This window comes from Pelmatolapia mariae, linkage group LG22 (genome assembly GCF_036321145.2).
Source record: "Pelmatolapia mariae isolate MD_Pm_ZW linkage group LG22, Pm_UMD_F_2, whole genome shotgun sequence".
In the NCBI taxonomy this organism is placed as follows: Eukaryota; Metazoa; Chordata; class Actinopteri; order Cichliformes; family Cichlidae; genus Pelmatolapia; species Pelmatolapia mariae.
Genome location: NC_086245.2, coordinates 4,494,636 through 4,516,696, shown reverse-complemented (window position 1 = coordinate 4,516,696; position 22,061 = coordinate 4,494,636). Strand labels below are relative to the sequence as shown.

The following is a 22,061-nucleotide window of genomic DNA, read 5'->3' as shown; positions in this document are numbered from 1 at the left end:
AACGTCATGAAAACAGTGAAACATGGAGCAGATTAAACTGTTTGGTTTTTAGTAAATGTGCAAAGTTCTTACCTTTAGTGACATTAGAGCCAAGAATGAAGACAAAAAGACTGCAGATGATGTTCGCCCTCATCTCAGGATGGACGGAAATGATTCACAAAAGGCCGACAGCAGGAACTCTGTGGTCACATATGTAGGTCTCTGGTGTGAGCTCTTTTTATACATTGCATCTAAACCACAAGAAAACGCAGTGTGCAGTGTCGGTGTGACACTAAAGGTGGACACACATATGTATGATTGTTTCTGTTGGTGTCACAGATCTCGGGGTTGGACACTATCCTGATTCTTTGACTGAGTCTGGTTTTCCAGCAGTTAACTGAAGAAAAGCAAAGATTTCTACTCAACAAAGTGAAACAGAAAACCAAGTCATGTGACTCTGCATCCAGGTGCTTATTATGAATCATAACCTTTACCAACTTTAATCTCAGTGATCAACAGGACATACTCGTATAAGCTGCATGTGTAGAATCAGTTTAGTCCAAGTACAGTTTTGAAACCTTGTTCCACTATGGAAGCATCTACCACCATGTTTTCAGACTCTTAAATTTAAGATTCTTTGGATATAATAATGGATACAACATTTCTGCTGCACCAGATTTCATTCATCAACAGAATTACTGTGATGTGACTGTCAGTCATTCGCACGTTTAAAGGTTTCAATAGTCAGAGCTGTCCAGGTGTTACTGACTCAACTTAAGGTTTTAAGAAGTATTTCAGAGGACACACTGGACTGGAAGGTATTAGCACCTGTCATAGGTTCACCAAAAGCTTACAAAAACAATAAACTTCATTGGTTATTCATTATTCATTTTCTGTCATTTAGCCTCAGAACATACAGAGAACAAACATTTTTTTTATTATTTTGATGAGCAAAGCTGAAGAAAAGCTTCAAAAGAAGATTAAGACTTTATTTCAGGTGTGCTGTTTATGTCACTGATATTGCACAGCTGTGACAGTCAGGCTGAACCTGATGTCAGTCTCCTCTGCAGCTGTGAAATAGAGCGCGCACGTTCATTTGCTCTCTGAAAACCACATGAGCTCTCTCACCACAGACACAGCACAGGTTAGACCGCTGGGTTAGTTTAGTGTGACAACAAAACCAGGTGCATGTGTTTGCATCCTGCACGGTTTGGCCTGTACTGTCACACTGACCTTGGTCCTGTCAAAGTCTGTGTTTAGTCCCATTTTCACCTTGAAACAGTCCCTTACAGGAAAATCCAGGAACAGACAGCAAAAACATGTTTTTGAAATTCCTCGGTTTGTCTGCAGCAGATCACAGCACACATGTGATCACCTGTCACAGCACACCTGTGATCACCTGACATTTCTGCTCACACACCATTTTAAACTTTTATAAGGACGCCTTTACGAATGTGCGGCTCTTTATGGCCCTCACACTGTGTGGTCAAAATGACGCTGTGCCGCTCCGAGTGCGTCACTAGGAGGCGCTGTGCTCCACCTTCCACATAAAAGCCACAGCAGTACCGGAAAGCAGCTGCAGCTCTCTGAGTTCCCTCATTAAAACTTCCCCCTGCAGCGCGCAGCACCTGCGCCATCCTCAGGTGTGCTCCCCGTGATTAGTAAAAACAGAACCCTCGTGAGGGGCTGCAGGCTGCCGCTTTCGCTTTGCCCCCACTCACGCTGCACTGTTATGTAACGACTCCCACGCTTCATCCCCCAAAATAAAAATGAGAGTCCCATCCCAGCCCCGCGGTAGCATCGTTTACTACCACGCGGGTTGGTTTGTTTATGTGTGCACACCGGCTTCTCCTTAAATTCGTCCACAAACTGGACATAACGCAGAAATCACATCTCTCTGCCTGGATCCACGTGAGTTCACCAAAACTGTTTTTCTACTTCTAACCCGTGATTGGCTCCCCGTGCCTGTCAAACACTGACATTCCTAGCGTTCACTGGCTTCCTACATATGTCAATCAAAATACGACCATTCGATTGGACCGAATCACATTTAAAGCCCTTCCTCACTTGTTCTTCTCAATGATAGGCTCCCTGGCAACCCAATAGTAGTCTCTGAATCTTTCTATTGGGTCAATATTTAGTCAATCACACATCCCTGTGCTGTGATTGGCTTCTCTAGCAGACTGGGCGGCAGCTCTGCCCAAAAAAAGCGTTTCCTTGTGCTGTCATATGCGAAGTAAAAGGGAAGGACCTACAGTTCAAGCGGAGACAGAAAGTTGACATAAATAAGGAAATTTAGAGCAAATATATATTTGATTAGTTTGAATTATAAATGATATCTTTACATCACACCGCTCAGCTATCTTGATGCGGACGCTGGAGGTGGTAATCTGTCTGTTTGTTTAGCTAGCTGCTATCGAGCCTTCTGCTCTTCAAACACACCGCCTGCGGGGCGATGAGTACGGATCTGTTGTCGGATTTGGACAGCCGCTTCTTCGCGGATAACCTGCTGACGAGCGAAGACTGGGGTGAGGCAGCATTTTGGAGCATTAAGGGTGAGGCTGAAGCATTCAGAGGGAACCGGGCTTGATAGCGGGGGTGTGGATGCATCGAGAAGGCGAGGCGACGCTAACGGGGTCGTCGGAGCGTCTTCAGCGCTCATTGTTCCCACCGTAACGTCTGTGTTCACGACAAAACTGGTCAAATATATTCGTATATGATGATTTTTGGGTTGTGTTAGAGCGCACGCGACTGCAGGGCTGTACTGTGCACGCGCTTCCTCCTTCAGCCTGCTCACCCGGACGCGCCGGTGTTCAACACGTTGGCTGGAAACGTGAGCTCGCTTTAATTTAACCGCACACTTTGCCCTCTGCGTGTTGTTCCCCCATTTCCCGCTAAAAAACCCGCATTAAACCGCGAACTGTTGACATGTTTCAGGTCAAAGCTCGAGCCGCGGTCAGGGGGAGGAGGAGGGCTGTCACGACTGTCGTAATCAACGCACGCTGTTATCGCGATATCTGCAGGAAACTGGTTAAAATAACTCCATCAGCCTCCTCTTATCTCCAGCTTCACAATAACCCTGAGAAAGGTGGTGTAGGCAGGTGGATGCAGGTGGAGGATGTGCTGTCCTGAGTTCCCGGTGTCATTGATAACCAGTCAGATAGAACAGCTGTGCTGTAGATGTAGCTCTCTCTGTGATGTTAACATTTTTTAAATAAAAAAACACGTTTCCAGTATTTACCTGCCTGTTAAACAGTGAAGTAGGTTTACAGGTTTACAACCCATTTTATTGTAGCTGTTAGACCAAAGAATTTATTGCGCCCTGCCGCTGGCCTCCTGCAGTAAATACAGTTTCATCTAATCTCAGGTGAGATTAGATGAAACTTTAATGATCCCCCTGAGAGAAGTGGGTCAGAGCAGCAGCAGGAAGAGTGAATACACCTGAGAACAAGAGACGCTTATTATAGAAGACAGTAACGTGTAAAACACAGCTATTTCTGACCAAAGTGCATGCATGCTGTATGTATGCACACAGCAGCACAGAAGGCAGTCATCAAATATAAACGTCTGTGTGTAAAAAGTTTAGTTTTTTATTTTGTTGGTAAGAGAAACTCTGCTATTATTATCCACAGATCAGTGTGTATTTATCAGCTTCTAGAAAATAAAATGGCATCAGCATCTATAATGGCTGAAACATGACAAAACAATAAGATGAGACATGAGAAACACCATTCAGCCATGCTGTGAGTGTTAATGTTGTATAGTTTGTCCACAAGGGGGCACTCTGCAGCTTCCTCGTTGATAACAGCTATCGGAGCATTTTATTTTTTTCATTACAAAAAAAATCCTATATTAGTCAGTAAATCATTTTAAAAACTGATCGCAGCGTCTCTGAGCTCGAGTTCTGATCATCTTGCATGAGATACTCGAATACTTTACGCCATCTCCGGCTGAGCCGATGGACTCATTTCTAGTCCTGTCCATCTGCTCACACTTCAGCTCGGCCTCCCGTCTCCAAACCATCACAGCAGGTCTCACCTCCATCTTTAAGCTGGATTGTTTTCTCTCATGTGTGTGGACTCGTGTCTCCTGCAGATGCCTGCCTGTTCCAGTGTGAGAGCATGGAGGAGGGCGAGGACGGGGACTTCGGCCGAGGCTTGAAATACGACGCATCGGTACGTTCACCAAACAAAGCTCACGCTCTGCTTTCTGTGCACGCCTCACATTGAACCCGACACCCTGCGACTAGCACTTTCACACGGTGATGAAATGCAGTGTGTAGCTCTGCTGCTACACTTGCAGCTAATCCTAGATTATCAAATGATGTAAAACCAAAGTGTTCAGCCGCAACATTAAAACCACCTGCCTGATACTGAGCAGTGAAGACGGCTGTGAGCCTGCAGGGCTGTGTGGGCTCTGCCTCTGGGACCTGGGCTGCTGTGACTCGCTGGGCACATTTGCGTAGCCTCACAGAGCTGTGAGCTCATTATTTGACTGTCTGATATTTATGAAAATGGCGACGCTGAGCCCAGCGATTGCTGCCTGATTGGGTCTTTCGAGTCACTGCACTCCTTCCCTGATTCGTCACTCCACTATCACATGACCCGTTTCCAGAGGAAAACGAACACATCAGCCTGGATAGCAGCAGATCAACATGTACAAGATTAAACAGACAAATAATTTCTGAAGCAGGGATCATTTGAGTTTTAACAGATAAATTGATTCATGCTCAACTACAGCAGCTTTGCATGAGTGACGGTTTAAAATAAGCCTTCTTATACTTCCACTGGACCTCATTGCAGCTGCTCAGTTCAGAATCTGTCTGAAATGAACAGTTTGAGTTTGCCCCACAAACAGGTTTGAAGAGCAGGGGCGTGGTTTCTGTGGCCAAGACCTCCATATAAGGAATATTTCCCCTCTGTGGCTTCAGATGCATCAAGAGTGGGAAACAGCTGAGACGACTTCTAGACATGTTTAATATCTACATCACCCATCATAGCTGCACAGTCAGGAAGACAAAGAAAAGCAGAAGGTTTTTGTTTTGTTTTGTTTTTGCACCAGAATCTTTGTTTGCTTAGTTTGTTTGTTTTTTAAAAACTTTCAAAGTAAAAGTTTGTTTTTCTGGATTTTGGTTCTTCAGATTAAAAGTCTCTGAATCAGACTGACACATGACTGTTTTGGTTAGCAGGCTGCTGTGAATGCAGTGTTTGCTAGTTTAGCTGTGAGCTTAAAGTGCTGCAGATGGTGATTAATAATTGTTATGACTTTAACGATCAGCGGTGACGTGGCGTGTGTTGCGGAGCTGCTTCCTGGTTGAAGCTGCAGGTTCAGCAGGATGTTTCCTGGTGTTTTGTTATCTGTGATCTGCAGGACGTGACCGACAAGTTTACTGAAGCGCAAACAGTTTCTGCAAACGTCCCACCTTAAAATAACGATGGAAATATTTGGCGCGCTGCTTTGGCCCTCAATGAGGAGAAATGTTTGTTTCATGTTTATCACCTGCTTCGTGTGACCTTTGACCTGAAACCAGCAGTTTCCACATCACAGCTCCTGATGCTTCATGCTTCAGCAGATTTACGTCCTCACAGAAACTCAAGTTTTTGTCTGAGTTGTTTTAGCTGCAGATTACGGCTCCGCCCACTTTAAACAGCTGCTGCTTTGGTGACAGTGGCGTGATAATGAGACACACACACACACTCTCGTTTTGATATCTTAGTGAGGACATCTAATTAACATAATGCTTTCCCTATCTGCTAACCCTAACCATTAAATATGAATGCCTAACCCAGCTGTGACCCTGACACTAAAACCACATTTTAAGTCTCAAACATGCAAACTTGTGAGGACGGGCACTTTTGGGCTGTTGGTCCCCACAAAGATATCTAAACAGGCGCACACACACACACACAGTTGCTGGGTCTGATTGTTTTCTTTCTTTGCGCTCTCTCTCTCTCTCTCTCTCTCTCTCTCTCTCTGCCAGTTTGACAATGACCTCGTGCTCACCCTTGATCCTGACAACCCTACGTCGCCCTGGCGACACCTTGACGACAACCTTCTCACAGGTACATGCCGGTCAGCGGACCGTGGCGACCTTAAACCACCACAGTTTAGTGTGAGTTTGATGTAAATGAGCTGTTCCTGTGTGTGTTTTCTTTGAAGCTGACGCTCCGGCGGTTAAAAATGAAATGACAATAACGCAGCCGCTGCCGGTGGAGATGTGTAAGTCCCTGTCGGGTTTCTTTTCATCGGGTTTTGGATCGTTTGTACGTTTCCTGTGGTTTCACTGTTTGTCGTGTGCAGTGTTTCAGGTGAAAGCAGAGCCTCCCTCGCCCCCGTCCTCGCTCGAGTCCGAGTGCTCCCCCTCTCCACCTGACCCACAGGTGTGTTTCAGTTCACGGGGGAGTCAGTGGGTATATTAAAGAAAGCTAATGAACACAGACGGGTTTGTTATGGCGGTTAAAAGGATGTCCCCGTTTCTCTTTCCTGCTCAGATCACCGTTAAAGGCGAAAATCCTCCGACTCCTCCCTACATGTACGGAGACGTGCTGTCGCCTCCCCTGGGGTCCATGGAGGTTACCGTAGCAACAACAGCACCCCCAACACAGACCCAGATTGCTGCGGTGACACAGACGCAGCTCCAGGCGCCGCTGACGACGCCGATCCCAGCGGTCATCGGCGGGTTACAGACGCAGGCTACAGGTACGACCGCTCGCCCGCTCATCCACTGAAAGCAGCCAATGGGAGAGCTGGGTGTGGTTTGGTTGCTTTAGTGATTGGTGCACGAGTGCAAGTTTCCAGGTGTCGGTACAGAGGACCAGTGTTAGCTTAATGAGCAGCTTCCCTGGCTGGGAGTCATTCTCCACGTCAGGAAGCATCAGAAACATCAGGCCTGCTTCGCCAGCTTCATGTAATCAAATGTAACCTTTGTCCAAGAATCGGACCAAAACAAGAAGAACGTCTCTGAGGCGCCTGGTTGGCTGCTGTGATGCTGAGGTCAGACTTTAGCCGAGGTGCTCGCGCAGCTTTTGACACAGCGATGGACAATCTGAAAGTCAAAGTCTGATTCAGAGTTCTCAGTTTAATGAGCTCCAAGTATTGATCCTGAGCCTGCTGTGATCAGCTGATGGCGATGGAGTGATGTAACAGCGACGCGTTCAGAGTTCATTAACCTGCAGACTGATGACAAGCTGCTGATTCAACCCTGATGTTCAGTAATGACAAATAACCAGCAGACAGAAAGCGTCACTGCAGGGAGGCCGTTAGGTGTGTGTGTGTGCGCACTAACACTGATACACACTGATAGGGGAGGTCAGGTCTCTCGGGGAAATGTAAGTTTTTGTTTTGCATAACTGCACTTTAAACATAAGTTATTTTTAGGCAGGCGACGTCATACGAGCTGCAAAAATGAGCGAATGTCTGTGTGCAGATTTTATTCTGCTTGGTGTTGTTTGTTCATGGCCGCTGCACACGTCGGTCTAAAAACAGGATGTTCCCGTCCTGGTTAACCTTGGCTCTGAGCTGCACTTCAGTGTGAAGCAGCCGTGGACGAGTCAGGAGTCTGAGACAAAGCAGCGGCCCTTTGTGTGAGAGGTGAAAGAGTTCAGGTGTCTGAGTTCTGCCTCAGCGGCTCTCTGCTGTTTCCAGGTGTAAGCATGCTCAGAGAGCCTGTGTGAATAAGGCAGCAGCTGAAAGCAGCTTTTATCTGAACTGTTGGGAAAGCGGAGCGTCGGCGGGTCGGTCGAGCTTTCATGTGTGGGCTGTGCCTGAAGGGAAAGCTCTCGGTTTACCGGGCGACCTGTGGAGGTAGAGCCTGAACATAATAGATCAGTCCCAACAGACATGAATGTCTCATCTGCTGCAACCTGATCCTGGTTAGAAGGCAGAGAAAAGGCGAGTGTATCATCATCATCATCACCAGGGTCACCACAGCGACTCACTCTGAGGCTCGCCACTCACCTTAAAGTGTCTTTAATGAACATCAGAGTGTTTGGATTATAAATCCTGGAAATGATGGCTGTATGAAAGCACACGCTGGTGTCACGTTAGCTTACCTCTGTGTACGTGTATGCGCTCTGTCAGCAGGATGTGGAGGAGTTTAGATCCTGCTCAGGGTCAGACACCTCGGGTAACCATGACAGCGTGAGGACATCACTGAGTGAAATATGTTTCCAGAGTGATTGAACTCAAACTGCTGTGTTTAGCTTTTAAAATGAAGCTTGTCATTAAAAGTTTGGAGCATTTCCTGCTCTGTTGTCGACGGCACGCCTGCAGCTCTGCAGCTCTGCAGCTCTGCAGCGCCTCCACACTGGTTGTTCTGTGCGAGCATGCAAACGACGCACGCTAACAAACCTGTTTGTGTACTCTGGATTAACTGCAGCGTGCACGCTCCGTCCTGTTTGCATGCTGAGCCTTAGCGTCGGGTTTCACTCACGCTGTCATGTTACCAAAGAGCCGCCAGGTTCCAGTCTGACCTGCGACCGCTGGTGCTGCCTCCTTTAAAGAGCGCCGCTTTAACCTCTGACGCCGCCTCTCTGTCTCCTTCAGTCTTGCCGAGCTCGGCCACATTAAAGGCCAACACCATCCTGAGCACCAAACCCCCCATCCAGCCCCGACCCGTGTGCGTCGCCACCCTCCCCGTCCCCCAGACCGCCACGCCGGCCAAGGCGCTCATACTGCAGGGCCTCCCCTCCATGGACCAGACCAGACCTGGTAACAACATCCTGTTTCTTCCTTTACTAATCCTTCTGTTTATTTCCTTTCCCATCACAGTTTCTTTTATACATATCTAATTTTATGTTTTATATCTAAATTATTTAACTTATCATTATTATTATTATAATAATAAATGAATATATTATTAATTTATTTCTGTCTTTGCTTTTCGTGGCGTTTCACTTTGTGCAGCTGATTTAATAACATAGTCGGGGAATAAGTGATGACAGAGGGATGCTGGAGAGTCCGACCTTTAACCTTCCTAAACATGATCAATAAACAGTCCTGTGTTCAGTTCTCGCGTGTTGAGGATGCTTTGAGCGGATTCGTCTTCATCTTCTCCTCTTCCTCTTCCAGTCGTCATCTCTCCGTCCGTCTGCCTCGGCTCCACGCCGGCCATCGTCAAAATGGAGCCCGTCTCTCCCAGCATCCCCCAGCACTGCTCCAGCCCCACGGCCCCGCACGCCAGCAAACCCATCGTCCCGGCGACCACGACTTTGCCCGGCAACAGCTCGAACGACATCGATGTGAGTACAGCACTGACGTTATAGTCAGTACCCAGAATTCCTCACTCTGAGCCTGTGAACGGATTACATCACACAACTTTCACGCGGCTCCTCCTCTTTTTCCTGTCCTCTCATTTTAACATCCTCCTCTTCCTGTTTCCCCTCACTGACCACCTCGTCCTCACTGACCACCTCGTCCTCACTGACCACCTCGTCCTCACTGACCACCTCCTCCTCCTCAGATGAAAGTGCTGAAGCGGCAGCAGAGGATGATAAAGAACCGCGAGTCGGCCTGCCAGTCGAGGAAGAAGAAGAAGGAGTACCTGCAGAACCTGGAGGCTCAGCTGAGGGAGGCCCAGCAGGAGAACGAACGGCTGCGCAAGGAGAACCAGGCACTGAGGGAGAGGCTGGCAGGGAAGGAGGTGAGACTCCAAGAAGCATCACAACACATGAGTGAAAGGTTTTTATAAAGAGTTGCAGCTGATGGAGGATCAGGTTTAAAAACTGTGCGTGAGCTTTTCTGGCTGTTGTTAAACTGTGAACGTCGGGAGCAGCAGGAGAGCAGAGGGCTGACCGGTTGGTGGAGCCCTGCGAGCTCGATGTTCTGGTTGTTCCTGTTTTCCCTCTCAGCTCTTCAGCTTCACACCTTTCCTCAAACCAAGGATGATGAGTGACAGCAGCGTCAGAGCGCCAAGCGTGGCGTTCAGCGTAATGTCGCTTAACCTGCTGCTGAGTGAAGAACGTTCTGTAAGACGCAGTAACGTCTCTGCGTAACGACACTGAATGATCTGCTGAGGGAGCTAAAACCACCAACAGGAAGTAACTGAGACAAAAGGGGAGGAGTCAGATGGAGCTGCTGCGTCAGCGTTCAGGGTCATTCAATTCAATTTTATTTATATAGCGCCAAATCACAACAAAAGTCGCCTCAAGGCGCTTTATATTGTACAGTAGATAGCACAATAATAAATACAGAGAAAAACCCAACAATCATACGACCCCCTATGAGCAAGCACTTTGGCGACAGTGGGAAGGAAAAACTCCCTTTTAACAGGAAGAAACCTCCGGCAGAACCAGGCTCAGGGAGGGGCGGCCATCTGCTGCGACCGGTTGGGGTGAGAGAAGGAAAACAGGATAAAGACATGCTGTGGAAGAGAGACAGAGATTAATAACAGATATGATTCGATGCAGAGAGGTCTATTAACACATAGTGAGTGAGAAAGGTGACTGGAAAGGAAAAACTCAATGCATCATGGGAATCCCCGGCAGCCTATGTCTATTGCAGCATAACTAAGGGAGGATTCAGGGTCACCTGGTCCAGCCCTAACTATATGCTTTAGCAAAAAGGAAAGTTTTAAGCCTAATCTTGAAAGTAGAGATAGTGTCTGTCTCCCGAATCCAAACTGGAAGCTGGTTCCACAGAAGAGGGGCCTGAAAACTGAAGGCTCTCCCTCCCATTCTACTTTTAAATACTCTAGGAACAGCAAGTAAGCCTGCAGAGCGAGAGCGAAGTGCTCTAATAGGGTGATATGGCACTACAAGGTCATTAAGATAAGATGGGGCCTGATTATTTAAGACCTTGTATGTGAGGAGCAGGATTTTGAATTCAATTCTGGATTTAACAGGAAGCCAATGAAGGGAAGCCAATACAGGAGAAATCTGCTCTCTCTTTCTAGTCCCTGTCAGGACTCTTGCTGCAGCATTTTGGATTAGCTGAAGACTTTTCAGCGAGTTTTTAGGACATCCTGATAATAGTGAATTACAGTAGTCCAGCCTGGAAGTAATAAATGCATGAACTAGTTTTTCAGCATCACTCTGAGACAGGATATTTCTAATTTTAGAGATGTTGCGCAAATGGAAGAAAGCAGTCTTACATATTTGTTTAATATGTGCGTTGAAGGACATGTCCTGGTCAAAAATGACTCCAAGGTTCCTCACAGTGTTACTGGAGGCCAAGGTAATGCCATCCAGAGTAAGAATCTGGTTAGATACCATATTTCTAAGATTTTCAGGGCCGAGTACAATAACCTCAGTTTTATCTGAATTAAGAAGCAGAAAGTTAGCGGCCATCCAGGTCTTTATGTCTTTAAGACATTCCTGCAGTTTAACTAATTGGTGTGTGTTACCTGGCTTCATGGATAGATAGAGCTGCGTGTCATCTGCATAGCAGTGTAAATGTATGCTATGTCTTCTAATGATGCTGCCTAAGGGAAGCATGTATAATGTAAATAGAATTGGTCCTAGCACTGAACCCTGTGGAACACCATAATTGACCTTAGTGTGTGAAGAGGACTCTCCATTTACTTGAACAAATTGGAGTCTATTAGATAGATATGATACAAACCACTGCAGCACAGTACCTGTAATACCTACAGCGTGCTCTAATCGCTCTAATAGGATATTATGATCAACAGTATCGAACGCTGCACTGAGGTCTAGCAGGACAAGCACAGAGATGAGTCCACTGTCAGAGGCCATAAGAAGATCATTTGTAACCTTCACTAAAGCTGTTTCTGTGCTGTGATGAGCTCTGAAACCTGACTGAAACTCTTCAAATAAGCCATTCCTCTGCAGATGATCTGTTAGCTGCTTGACAACTACTCTTTCAAGGATGTTTGATATGAAAGGAAGGTTGGAGATTGGCCTATAATTAGCTAAGACAGCTGGGTCTAGAGATGGCTTTTTAAGTAAAGGTTTAACTACAGCCAGCTTGAAGGCCTGTGGTACATAGCCGATTATTAGAGATAAGTTGATCATATTTAAGTTTGAAGAATTAATTAATGGCAGGACTTCTTTGAGCAGTTTTGTAGGAATGGGGTCTAAAAGACACGTTGATGGTTTGGAGGAAGTAATTATTGAAGTTAACTCAGAAAGATCAATTGGAGAAAAAGAGTCTAACTTAACATCAATGGTACTAAAAGTAGCTGTAGATGATATTACATCTGTGGGATGATTATTGGTAATTTTTTCTCTAATGATAAAAATTTTATTTCTGAAGAAGTTCATGAAGTCATTACTAGTTAACGTTAAAGGGATTGTTGGCTCAGTAGAGCTCTGACTTTTTGTCAGCCTGGCTACAGTGCTGAAGAGAAACCTGGGGTTGTTCTTATTTTCTTCAATCAGTGACGAATAGTAAGATGTTCTGGCTTTGCAGAGGGCTTTCTTATAAAGCAGCAAACTATTTCTCCAGGCTAAATGATGATCCTCTAAATTTGTGACACGCCATTTCCTCTCCAGCTTACGAGTTATCTGCTTTAGGCTACATGTTTGAGAATTATACCACGGAGTCAGGGACTTCTGATTTGAGGCCTTAGTTTTCACTGGAGCTACAGTATCCAGAGTCGTACGTAGTGAGGAGGTAAAATTATTAACAAGATGATCGACCTCTGTTGGAGTAGCGTTCAGATAGCTGCCCTGCTCTATGTTGGTACAGGGCATTGAAGATGATAACAGTGGGTGGATTATATTCTTAAACTTAGTTACAGCACTTTCAGAAAGACATCTACTGTGATAAAGTCTACTCTCCACTGCTGTGTAATCAATTATTGTAAATGTGAATGTTATCAGGAAATGATCAGACAGCAGAGGGTTTTCAGGAAACACTGTTAAATGTTCAGTTTCTATGCCATATGTTAAAACAAGATCTAGAGTGTGATTAAAGTGGTGGGTGGGTTCTTTTACATTTTGAGAGAAGCCAATTGAGTCTAATAACAGATTAAATGCCATGTTGAGGCTGTCATTTTTAGCATCTACATGGATGTTAAAATCACCCACAATAATTATTTTATCTGAGCTGAGCACTAAATCAGATAAAAAGTCTGAGAAATCAGAGAGAAACTCTGTGTAAGGCCCAGGTGGACGATAGATGATAACAAGTAAGACTGGTTTCTGAGTTTCACAGCTGGGGTGGACGAGGCTAAGCATCAGGCTTTCAAATGAATTAAAAGTCTGTCTTGGTCTTTCGTAAATTAATAGGCTGGTGTGAAGAATTGCTGCCACACCGCCCCCTCGGCCTGTGCTTCGAGGTTTCTGGTAGTTAGAATGACTCGGGGGTGTTGATTCATTTAAACTAACATAATCATCCTGCTGCAACCAGGTTTCTGTAAGGCAGAGTAAATCGATTTGTTGATCAATTATCAAGTCATGTACTAACAGAGACTTGGAGGAGAGAGACCTAATATTTAATAATCCACATTTCACTGTTTTACTCTTTGGTTCAGATGTGGATACTGTATTGTTCTTTCTTTGTGATTTTTTTATGTTTAAGTTGTTTATTGCTGGTTTTTGGTTTGTTTTTTGTCTGTTTGGGAGCTGACACAGTCTCAATGGAGATGGGTTTTTGGGGGGGTAGCGGGAGGAGAGAAGCTGCAGAGAGGCGTGTAAGACTGCAACTCTGCTTCCTGGTCCCAACTCTGGATAGTCATATTTTGGGGGGGTTAATAAATTGGTCCATATTTCTAGAAATGAGAGCTGCTCCATCCAAAGTGGGATGGATGCCGTCTCTCCTAACAAGACCAGGTTTCCTCCAGAAGGTTTGCCAATTATCTATGAAGCCCACATCGTTTCTGGGACACCACTCAGACAGCCAGCAATTTAAGGAGAACATGCGGCTAAACATGTCACTCCTGGTCTGATTGGGGAGGGGACCAGAGAAAACTACAGAGTCCGACATTGTTTTGGCAAAGTTACACACCGATTCAATATTGATTTTAGTGACCTCCGATTGGCGTAACCGGGTGTCATTACTGCCGACGTGAATTATGATCTTACTGTATTTACGTTTACCCTTAGCCAGCAGTTTTAAATTTCCTTCAATGTCGCCTGCTCTGGCCCCTGGAAGACAATTGACTATGGTTGCCGGTGTCTCTAGCTTCACATGTCTGAGAACTAGTGATGGTAAATTTGATTCTTTTTACTGAATCGAGTTTTAATGAGTCACTCACCAAAGTGAATCGGGTTTTTTGAGTCATTTGATTCACTGAGTCAGTTGACCAGAGAGTGCAAAAAATGTACATTTTCACTCAAACTTAATTTCTTTTCTCTTTTCATGTAAATCCTACTGCTAAGATGAGTGATTCTAAAAGAAAACAACAATTTTATAAAGCAAAAAAGAGCAAAAAAATGTCTAAAGGGAACATTTATCTTGTTTATTTTTATTTTATTAGTATTTTCCTTAAATGTGTCAAGTATATATTTTCTCATCTAAATGTCCACTGAGCCGTGAGCCAGGGGGCGGTAATGTGCCTTAACATTGGTTGCCAACCAAGAAGAAGAAGCTGTGAGCCCGGAGGGAGGGGGTGAGCGAGTGAGTGATTCGTTCGCTCTATGATTCAGCACAGGAGGGAGGGGGTTAGCGAGTCCTGAGTGACTCGCTGGCTCTACGATTCAGCACAGGAGGGAGGGGGTTAGCGAGTCCTGAGTGACTCGCTGGCTCTACGATTCAGCACAGGAGGGAGGGGGTTAGCGAGTCCTGAGTGACTCGCTGGCTCTACGATTCAGCACAGGAGGGAGGGGGTTAGCGAGTCCTGAGTGACTCGCTGGCTCTACGATTCAGCACAGGAGGGAGGGGGTTAGCGAGTCCTGAGTGACTCGCTGGCTCTACGATTCAGCACAGGAGGGAGGGGTTAGCGAGTCCTGAGTGACTCGCTGGCTCTACGATTCAGCACAGGAGGGAGGGGTTAGCGAGTCCTGAGTGACTCGCTGGCTCTACGATTCAGCACAGGAGGGAGGGGGTTAGCGAGTCCTGAGTGACTCGCTGGCTCTACGATTCAGCACAGGAGGGAGGGGTTAGCGAGTCCTGAGTGACTCGCTGGCTCTACGATTCAGCACAGGAAAGGAGGGGGTGAGTAGCTCAAATGTGCTGTTAGCATGTTAGCAGAGCGATGCTACTGTGAACCGAGGAGCTATTGTCTTGATGTGAGCTTCTACTCAGGGTTTTTTCTTCCAGTTCAGAGCAGAAATGTTTTTGTTAAGATACTGGATGTTGTGTTTTTCTCCACAATTTTAATTATAAGCTAGATATATTGCTGCTAACAGCAACAGGGATGAGTCAGTGAGTCAGTTGGGCTTGTGAATCATGATTCATGAGTCAGTAAAGTGATTCTCGAGTATTGAACGATTCGTTCATGATTCGCGCATCACTACTGAGAACAGAATCACCAATTACCAGAGTTTGACCCCCGGCGGGTGTGTCGCCGAGTGGGGAAAAACGGTTAGACACATGAACAGGTTGGTGGTGTACCTGGGGCTTCTGTTTAAGACTATGCTTCCTCCTCACCGTCACCCAGCCGCCCTCTTTCCCCAGCTGCTTGGGGTCTGCCGGGGAACAGCTAGCGGGGCCTGCGCCATCTTCGGGTGCACCAGCTACAGGGGCCTGGCTAGCTACGGGTGAATGAAGGGTGCGAAGCGGAGTCTCCAATTCAGTAATCCTGGCCTCCAGAGCTGCAAATATGCTACATTTGTTACAGGTATCATTACTGCTAAAGGAGGCCGAGGAGTAACTAAACATCTGACACAATGAGCAGGAAAGTGCAGGAGGGACAGGTGAAGTAGCCATAGTGCTAACGAGTCGGCTACGAGCTAAGCTAAGCTAGCGAAACAGTACAGAGACAGTGAGTGAATACTTTGGCTATAAATTAGGTAGTGAGCACACAGAAAGGGTGATTCAGATGAAGCACGTTAAGATTATACTATGAAAAAGGGATGTATCAAAAGATTTAAATTGAATTGCTAAGCAGAAAAGCTACTCAGAAACACCACTGTGTTCGAGCAGGAACAGGAAGTCATGCTCTCATCGTGTTCGTGTCATTTCAGGGCGCTGACTCGGCGAGTAACAAGAGAGCCGTGTGCGTCATGGTCGTCCTCCTCTTCATGACCTTCAGCTTCGGACCCGTCAGGTATCGTTTGCGACTCGTCGTGAAAATATTTGTCGCCGCAGATGTCGGCGCCGCTTTTGTTCAGCACGTTCTGTTCTGCATCACAGCATCACAGACAGGAAGCTGGCGACGGGTCTGCAGGAAGACGTGATGTCGTTTACGGGACGGCGGCTGCTGGAGATCGAACAGCGCCAGCAGGAGGCGGCGCCGTCTACCAACAAGGTGGAGGACAAGACGGAGGCGGAGGAGGACGGAGGAGACGAGCGATGGAAGAAAGCGGAGGAGAAATACGCCGCAGAGTCGTATCAGTTCAGGTGAGAGGAAGCTGATGTCGGCGTTTTGTGACATCACTGCGACTGTCAGCTTTGAGTGTTTGTGCTGCGAACACGCTGAAGGCTGCCATCACACCACAGGAGCAGCTCTGAATACAGAGCACTTCAGCAGAGGCGGAGCTTTATCACACAGAGAGGTCAGGGGTCAAACACCCAGCCGCCCTTCACAGCAGCACCAACACACACACACTGATACACCAGTGGGTGTGTGTGTAAGTGTCCACGCTGTCACAGTTATCAGCTGACAGACACGTTTAACAGAAGCTCGCCTGCATCAGACCGTTTCTCCACACTTTGAAACAAACGCGTGTGTGCGTGTGTGCGTGTGCGTGTGCAGAAACCTGAGCGACGTGTTCAGTGATGTGAAGGACCTGGTTCTGCAGGACATCGACCGTTACTTCACCTCCTCGGACTGCCGGCAGTTCAACCGCTCCGAGTCTCTCAGGTGAGTCTGACTCTGTTAGGATCTCCACGCTCACGCTGTGACTCACACTGATGGGAGGAGCTGCAGCTGGATTTAAACCTTCCTGCTTCTGTTTCTTTGCTTCTTCTGAATTTTGCAGGCTGGCGGACGAGCTGAGAGGATGGGTCCATCGACACCAGATCGATCGCAAGAAGTCCGGAAAGCCGAAGATGGCCAAGAAGGCCAAAGTCGCCCAGGTGAGGAGTCGTCTTCATTTCCCAGAGTTTTAATCCTTTAATGGAGAACAGTAGTTTATGTCTTCACCTCACTGGGATCTGTGGTTTGTGTCACTTTGCTCTCGTCTCGTTCTGCAGCAGAAAGCTCAGCAGAGGAAAACCAACTTCTCCAGATATCTGCCGATCCAGACTCACCGCTCCATAGAAAGGTACGACGCGCTCTTCATCGCCGAGCGCAGACCTGCTGAGTGTGCAGCAGTCAGCCTCAGCAAGTCAGACAGGAAGTGACATACATGACCATCATTTAAAGATTCTTTAAAAACATCCAAAATTTAAATCGCTGAATGTTTCTGTGCTGCTGAAACTCAGTTATAAAATATTTGTGCTGATTTTTCATTTTGTTTAAAAAAACTTTTATTATAATGTGAGATCATTTTAACTGAAAAACATTTATGCTGTTATTACATTAATGTTGGTTACTGTCCAGCCTGATGAGTCTCTTCCTGTGCTGCAGTCAGCTGCAGGTGCTTCCTGGTCCTGAGGTCACCTACAGCGACTTCCTGGACGCCATCGACCGCAGAGAGGACACGTTCTACGTGGTCTCGTTCAGACGGGTATGACACACACACACACACACACACACACACACACACACACACACACACACACAGTAGCAGCAGGCTCTCACAGCTGCGCGTGTTAAACGGCGTTTCTTCCTGCAGGACCACCTCCTGCTTCCGGCCATCAGCCACAACAAAACCAGCCGGCCCAAGATGTCCCTGGTGATGCCGGCCATGTCTGTAAACGGTGAGTGTGCACGCTGTAGTGCGACAGGCTGCAGTGCAGCTGTGAATCGCTCGGCGAGCGCCGCTGTGCACAGCTGACTCGGTCACGGCAGCCCAGCGAGCGCCGCGCCCTCATGGTGAAGATGAAAGGCTGTCAGTGGCTCAGCTGCTGTTCTTCTCCTTATTGATACAGCTGTCCTGATGATGATGATGATTATCGTTATTATCATTAACCAGCCGCTCTTCCTCCGTCTCCCTCCTCTTCCTCAGAGAGCCTCTATAACTCATCTCAGGGCTACGAGATGATGATGCAGGTCGACTGCGAGGTCATGGACACTCGGATCGTCCCCATCAAGTCGTCCGCCGTCCCCCCCTCGCTCCGAGACCCGCCCCCGCCTCCCCCCTCTTCCCACAGCAGCTCCAACCATCACCACAGCAACCACACCTCGCTCCGAGGACGCCACCAGCACCACCCCTCCTCTTCCTCTTCGTCTCAGAGGCAGCCTTTACCCGCCCGCCGACGGACAGCTGAATACTTAATCAGCCAGTCAGAAGGAGTCTGAAGGTCGGAGGTTAAAGGTTGGAGAAAGACTTGAAGTATAAGCTCACTGTCCCTGCACCAGGTAACGGTTCCTCCTCCAGCAAACAGGAAGCTCCTCTCCGAACACGAGTCGAGCTTCCTGCCGTTTCCCAAAAGGTGAAAATTCAAGAAAACAAATTGAACGTGAGGACGTCCCACAAACGCAAACATGTTTGTCAGAACGAGAGCGCCAGAGCAGCGTGCATGCTGCTTTAATGTTTAACAGCAAGTGCGTGCAGCGAGAACGCAGCGTGGAGAAGCTGCTCCACGAAGCGCCGACAGCCAAACTTTAAAGAATAAATTCAGCTTATTTACAGGATCAAGTGTAACGTTCATCCTTCCGGCTCGGAGACACCGAGCACAGCGCTGAGACGTTAACTGGCGCCAACGTGTTTTTCACGTTTTAGTGAGTCGTAATTATGAGATACAGAAGCTCAGAGGAGCTGCAGCGCGTCTCAGCTGTCAGTCCAGCAGCTGCTGCATGAAGCAGGAACCACAAAGATGTGACGGCGTCTGTACGGAGCGAGGTGTGGCATCTAAAATATCGCCAGCAAAAAGCCAAACCAATGAAATTCCACCGAGAGTGAAACAAAAGCAGCTCGTTTGGTACTTCTCTGGATTTTCTGTGGTACAGCAGTGAAATCGTTTCTGCTTCGTGCGTCAGCCGTCGTCTTTATCAATGTTTCGTTTTTTATGCCTGTTTTGGTGCGGTTATTTAATAGTTGTAAATATGAGTGTAGATATTTTGTCACCTTTTTACTTTTTTAATTTTTTGTTTTTTCACAACAAAAAGTAAAAAAACAAACAAAAATATTTTGTATTTGCCGGACGGTCCGGCGTGACTCTGTGCTTGTAGTCTGAACTCGGGATTATCTCCTGATCTAAAATATTTATGTATATATATATATATATATATGTATATGTATATGTATATATATGTATGTATATATATATATATATATGTATATGTATATGTATATATATGTATGTGTATATATATATATATATATATGTATATGTATATATATATATGTATGTATGTATATATATATATATATATATATATATATATATATATATATATATATACACGCAGATTTTTGATCTTTATTATTGTACAGAATTAACATGTAGAAAACTTCATACAATCTGTTTTATTGTGAAAAATCTTGGCCTGTTCTGCTCACTTCCTGTCCATTTTTTTTTTTTTTTAGTTTAGACTCTAACAGAGCAGCTTTGCATGATCCACAGTTCATAATAATCCTTCTTTATCTGATACTGGGCCAGTTTTTCCTCTGTGTGTGTGTGTGTGGGGGGGGGGGAAGCTGCTTTGGCTCCTCCCCTTTAACCTTTCTTTTGATTTTTGGGTGGGGCTTCTGTGGCTGAGATTACCACGTTAGGGATGCTTTCTTTGTGACATCATCCAGAGCCGCAAGGAGAGAAAAACTGCTGAAATCTTCCATTTGAGCTCCTGGATCAGAGGATTGTCCATTAGTGCACATATGCTTGTGTTTACCACGAGCACGGAGGGCGGGGCAAGAGACCTGGCGGTTGAAAGCGCCCCCCCCCCAATGTACAGAATAGCTCCGCCCCACTGAGCCGACGGCGTGATTTGTTTTTGAGTATGTACAAAATTTTCAATCATGTTTAAAAAGTTTAAAGCTCCCAAGTTTCACCCATCAGGGTCACGTTTGCTCAGCATTATGGGAAATGTAGTATCTGTAGCCTTTCTTACAGTGAACGTGTGGGAAAACTTCATCCTGTGTTAATGTTGTTTTCCTTTTATACTGATGTTACTCTTCATGTGTGCAGAGAAGGACGTGGAGGAGATGAAGCTGAACTTTTCTTTTTAATGGTGGTTTGTTTGAGTTTTAAAACACCGATGGAGCAGAAGAACGAGATTTGTCAGCTGCTCCTTGGTTCTTTCAAACATTCGGCTCATGTTTCACTTCCTGGTTTCTATAATCTGAAAACACTGAAAGCTGTTACTGAACCTTTGGGGTGATTGTTGATCAGCTGACAGTATGACATCACGCATTTAGAGATAAAACCTCGGGAAATGTTCTGGTTTGTGTCTGTTCATCACAAGAATGACGTTTGAATTCTAAATGTGGTTCAAACGTAGTTTTATTTAAACCTCCGACCTTTGACCCGCTTTAAGAACCACCGTCTGCTCTGCAGTCTGTTCATGTACAACCCATTGTGAGCTCGCTGAAGCTGCACATATGAAAATGTAAACTGTCCTTTTTTTATTTAAATGGAATAAAATCATTAATGTGTAAATATTTCACGGGCTCCTGCTGATTGGTCGCTGCCTTCATGTTAGCAGGAAACGGCTGACCCCTCGCTCACTGACCTTTCACATCACAGACTCAAAGGGGACTTTTATTTTTCTCACTGTTCACACTGGATTTTTAAAAATGTTTTAATTGTTTACATTTAACTTCATAAGTCAAGGATAAAAGAAAGCAGGGAGAGGAACAGACAGGAGAAAAGTTTGTCCATCCAGCAGAGGGCGCCAGAGTGCTGCAGACTGACACTTCATGAAAGAAGAACACTGATGGAGGCTTTACCTGTGCAGGTGAGGAAGCTCAGACTGAAGAGACGACCTGGTTCACAGAAGTGTTTGTGTGAGCGTGTAAATCAGTTATGGCTGCAGTTGCCTGTAGAAGACTGAATCACAGCGCAGGCCCCAGATCAGTGGACACGGAGCAGTGAGTTGGTGCTCCCTCAGCTACTCTGAGCTCACCGTGGAGAGGAGGCGGAGTCTGTCACAGAGCGAGAAGCTCAGTGAAGAGACGAGATGATCTTGTAGCTAACACAGGACGCGGGTCTGAGATCCAGCTTCATTCTTTGATTTATTTTTTTATCCTTTTGAGGGCGGCTTCGCTCTTTTAGCACAGCAAGGGCCACATCCACGTGCTCCACAGGGCAGCTCCAGCCTTTAGGACCGATTTTATCCACGTGTGGCATGAATACACATGTAGTGAAAGGCGGGGCTGCCTCACCTCACATGTGAAGTGTGCCTGCTTAGATTACAAACACAATCAAACACTTAAAGTCACCTGTAGTAAGAGTCACTGACTCCAGCAGCATGGGGAGGTCACTCAGTCACGTGACAGGTCCACTCAGTCACGTGACCTGCTGTGATTTTTAGTTTAGCCTCAGTTTCAGAGATCATAACTCACAATGTGTCAATTTGATGTTCCATTAATGTAAAAAACTACAGATGGAAGAATCTGAGTCAGCTCAGGGAGACTGAGCTGAATGTGTGATGATGTCATGGCGTGCACTGCCCTGTCTCTGTATTAATGATGGTTTCCTCCTCGGAGACTCGACAGCCTTTAAATCCTCTCTGACGCTGCAGAGATGCGACTCTGTGACGACGTGTAGCTCCACTTTTTATTGGCGGTCGTTAAAATCAAATCTGTCAGGCCAGCGATTTATGTTTAAATTTATTCTGAAGTTCAGGCAGCGGATTTTTATCCATCGGAGGTGACACGCGAGTGTTTCCGACGGGTCTTATTTCAAACACGTGACTCCCGTGCTCCTCTGGAACTTTATTTATTTTTAGAGCTCAAAAGCAACTAAAATGTAAAACTGTATTTAAAATGTCCTACGAGTACACCAAGTGTCATTAACAATAGGTGAATACA

General features: G+C 46.2%; 1 protein-coding gene across 5 annotated transcripts; it reads left to right on the top strand.

The window, feature by feature from the left end:
- Positions 1-2,215: 2,215 nt before the first annotated feature.
- atf6b (activating transcription factor 6 beta) lies at positions 2,216-19,322 on the top strand. Of its 5 annotated transcripts, none has more exons than XM_063465621.1 (17): positions 2,216-2,507; positions 4,075-4,154; positions 5,960-6,041; positions 6,139-6,198; positions 6,280-6,359; positions 6,471-6,678; positions 8,524-8,688; positions 9,049-9,218; positions 9,440-9,619; positions 16,008-16,090; positions 16,177-16,383; positions 16,739-16,846; positions 16,965-17,061; positions 17,182-17,249; positions 17,555-17,654; positions 17,763-17,847; positions 18,096-19,322. In XM_063465621.1, exons 1-17 carry the CDS (start codon positions 2,435-2,437, stop codon positions 18,386-18,388), a joined length of 2,139 nt encoding a protein of 712 aa, XP_063321691.1. In that variant the 5' UTR covers positions 2,216-2,434; the 3' UTR covers positions 18,389-19,322. The 5 variants fall into 5 exon arrangements, with proteins under 5 accessions (XP_063321691.1, XP_063321690.1, XP_063321688.1 ...); XM_063465620.1 differs by having other exon boundaries at positions 17,179-17,249; XM_063465618.1 differs by having other exon boundaries at positions 2,216-2,534.
- The last annotated feature ends 2,739 nt before the right edge of the window (positions 19,323-22,061 follow it).

What these genes read in the sequence shown, in the direction of transcription:
- atf6b (XM_063465617.1), top strand. Translation starts at nt 2,435, where the DNA reads ATGAGTACGGATCTGTTGTCGGATTTGGACAGCCGCTTCTTCGCGGAT. An exon ending in ACGTGGTCTCGTTCAGACGG is followed by an intron (nt 17,655 to 17,762) that starts GTATGACACACA and finishes TTCTTCCTGCAG; the next exon opens with GACCACCTCCTGCTTCCGGC. An exon ending in GCCGGCCATGTCTGTAAACG is followed by an intron (nt 17,848 to 18,095) that starts GTGAGTGTGCAC and finishes CCTCTTCCTCAG; the next exon opens with AGAGCCTCTATAACTCATCT.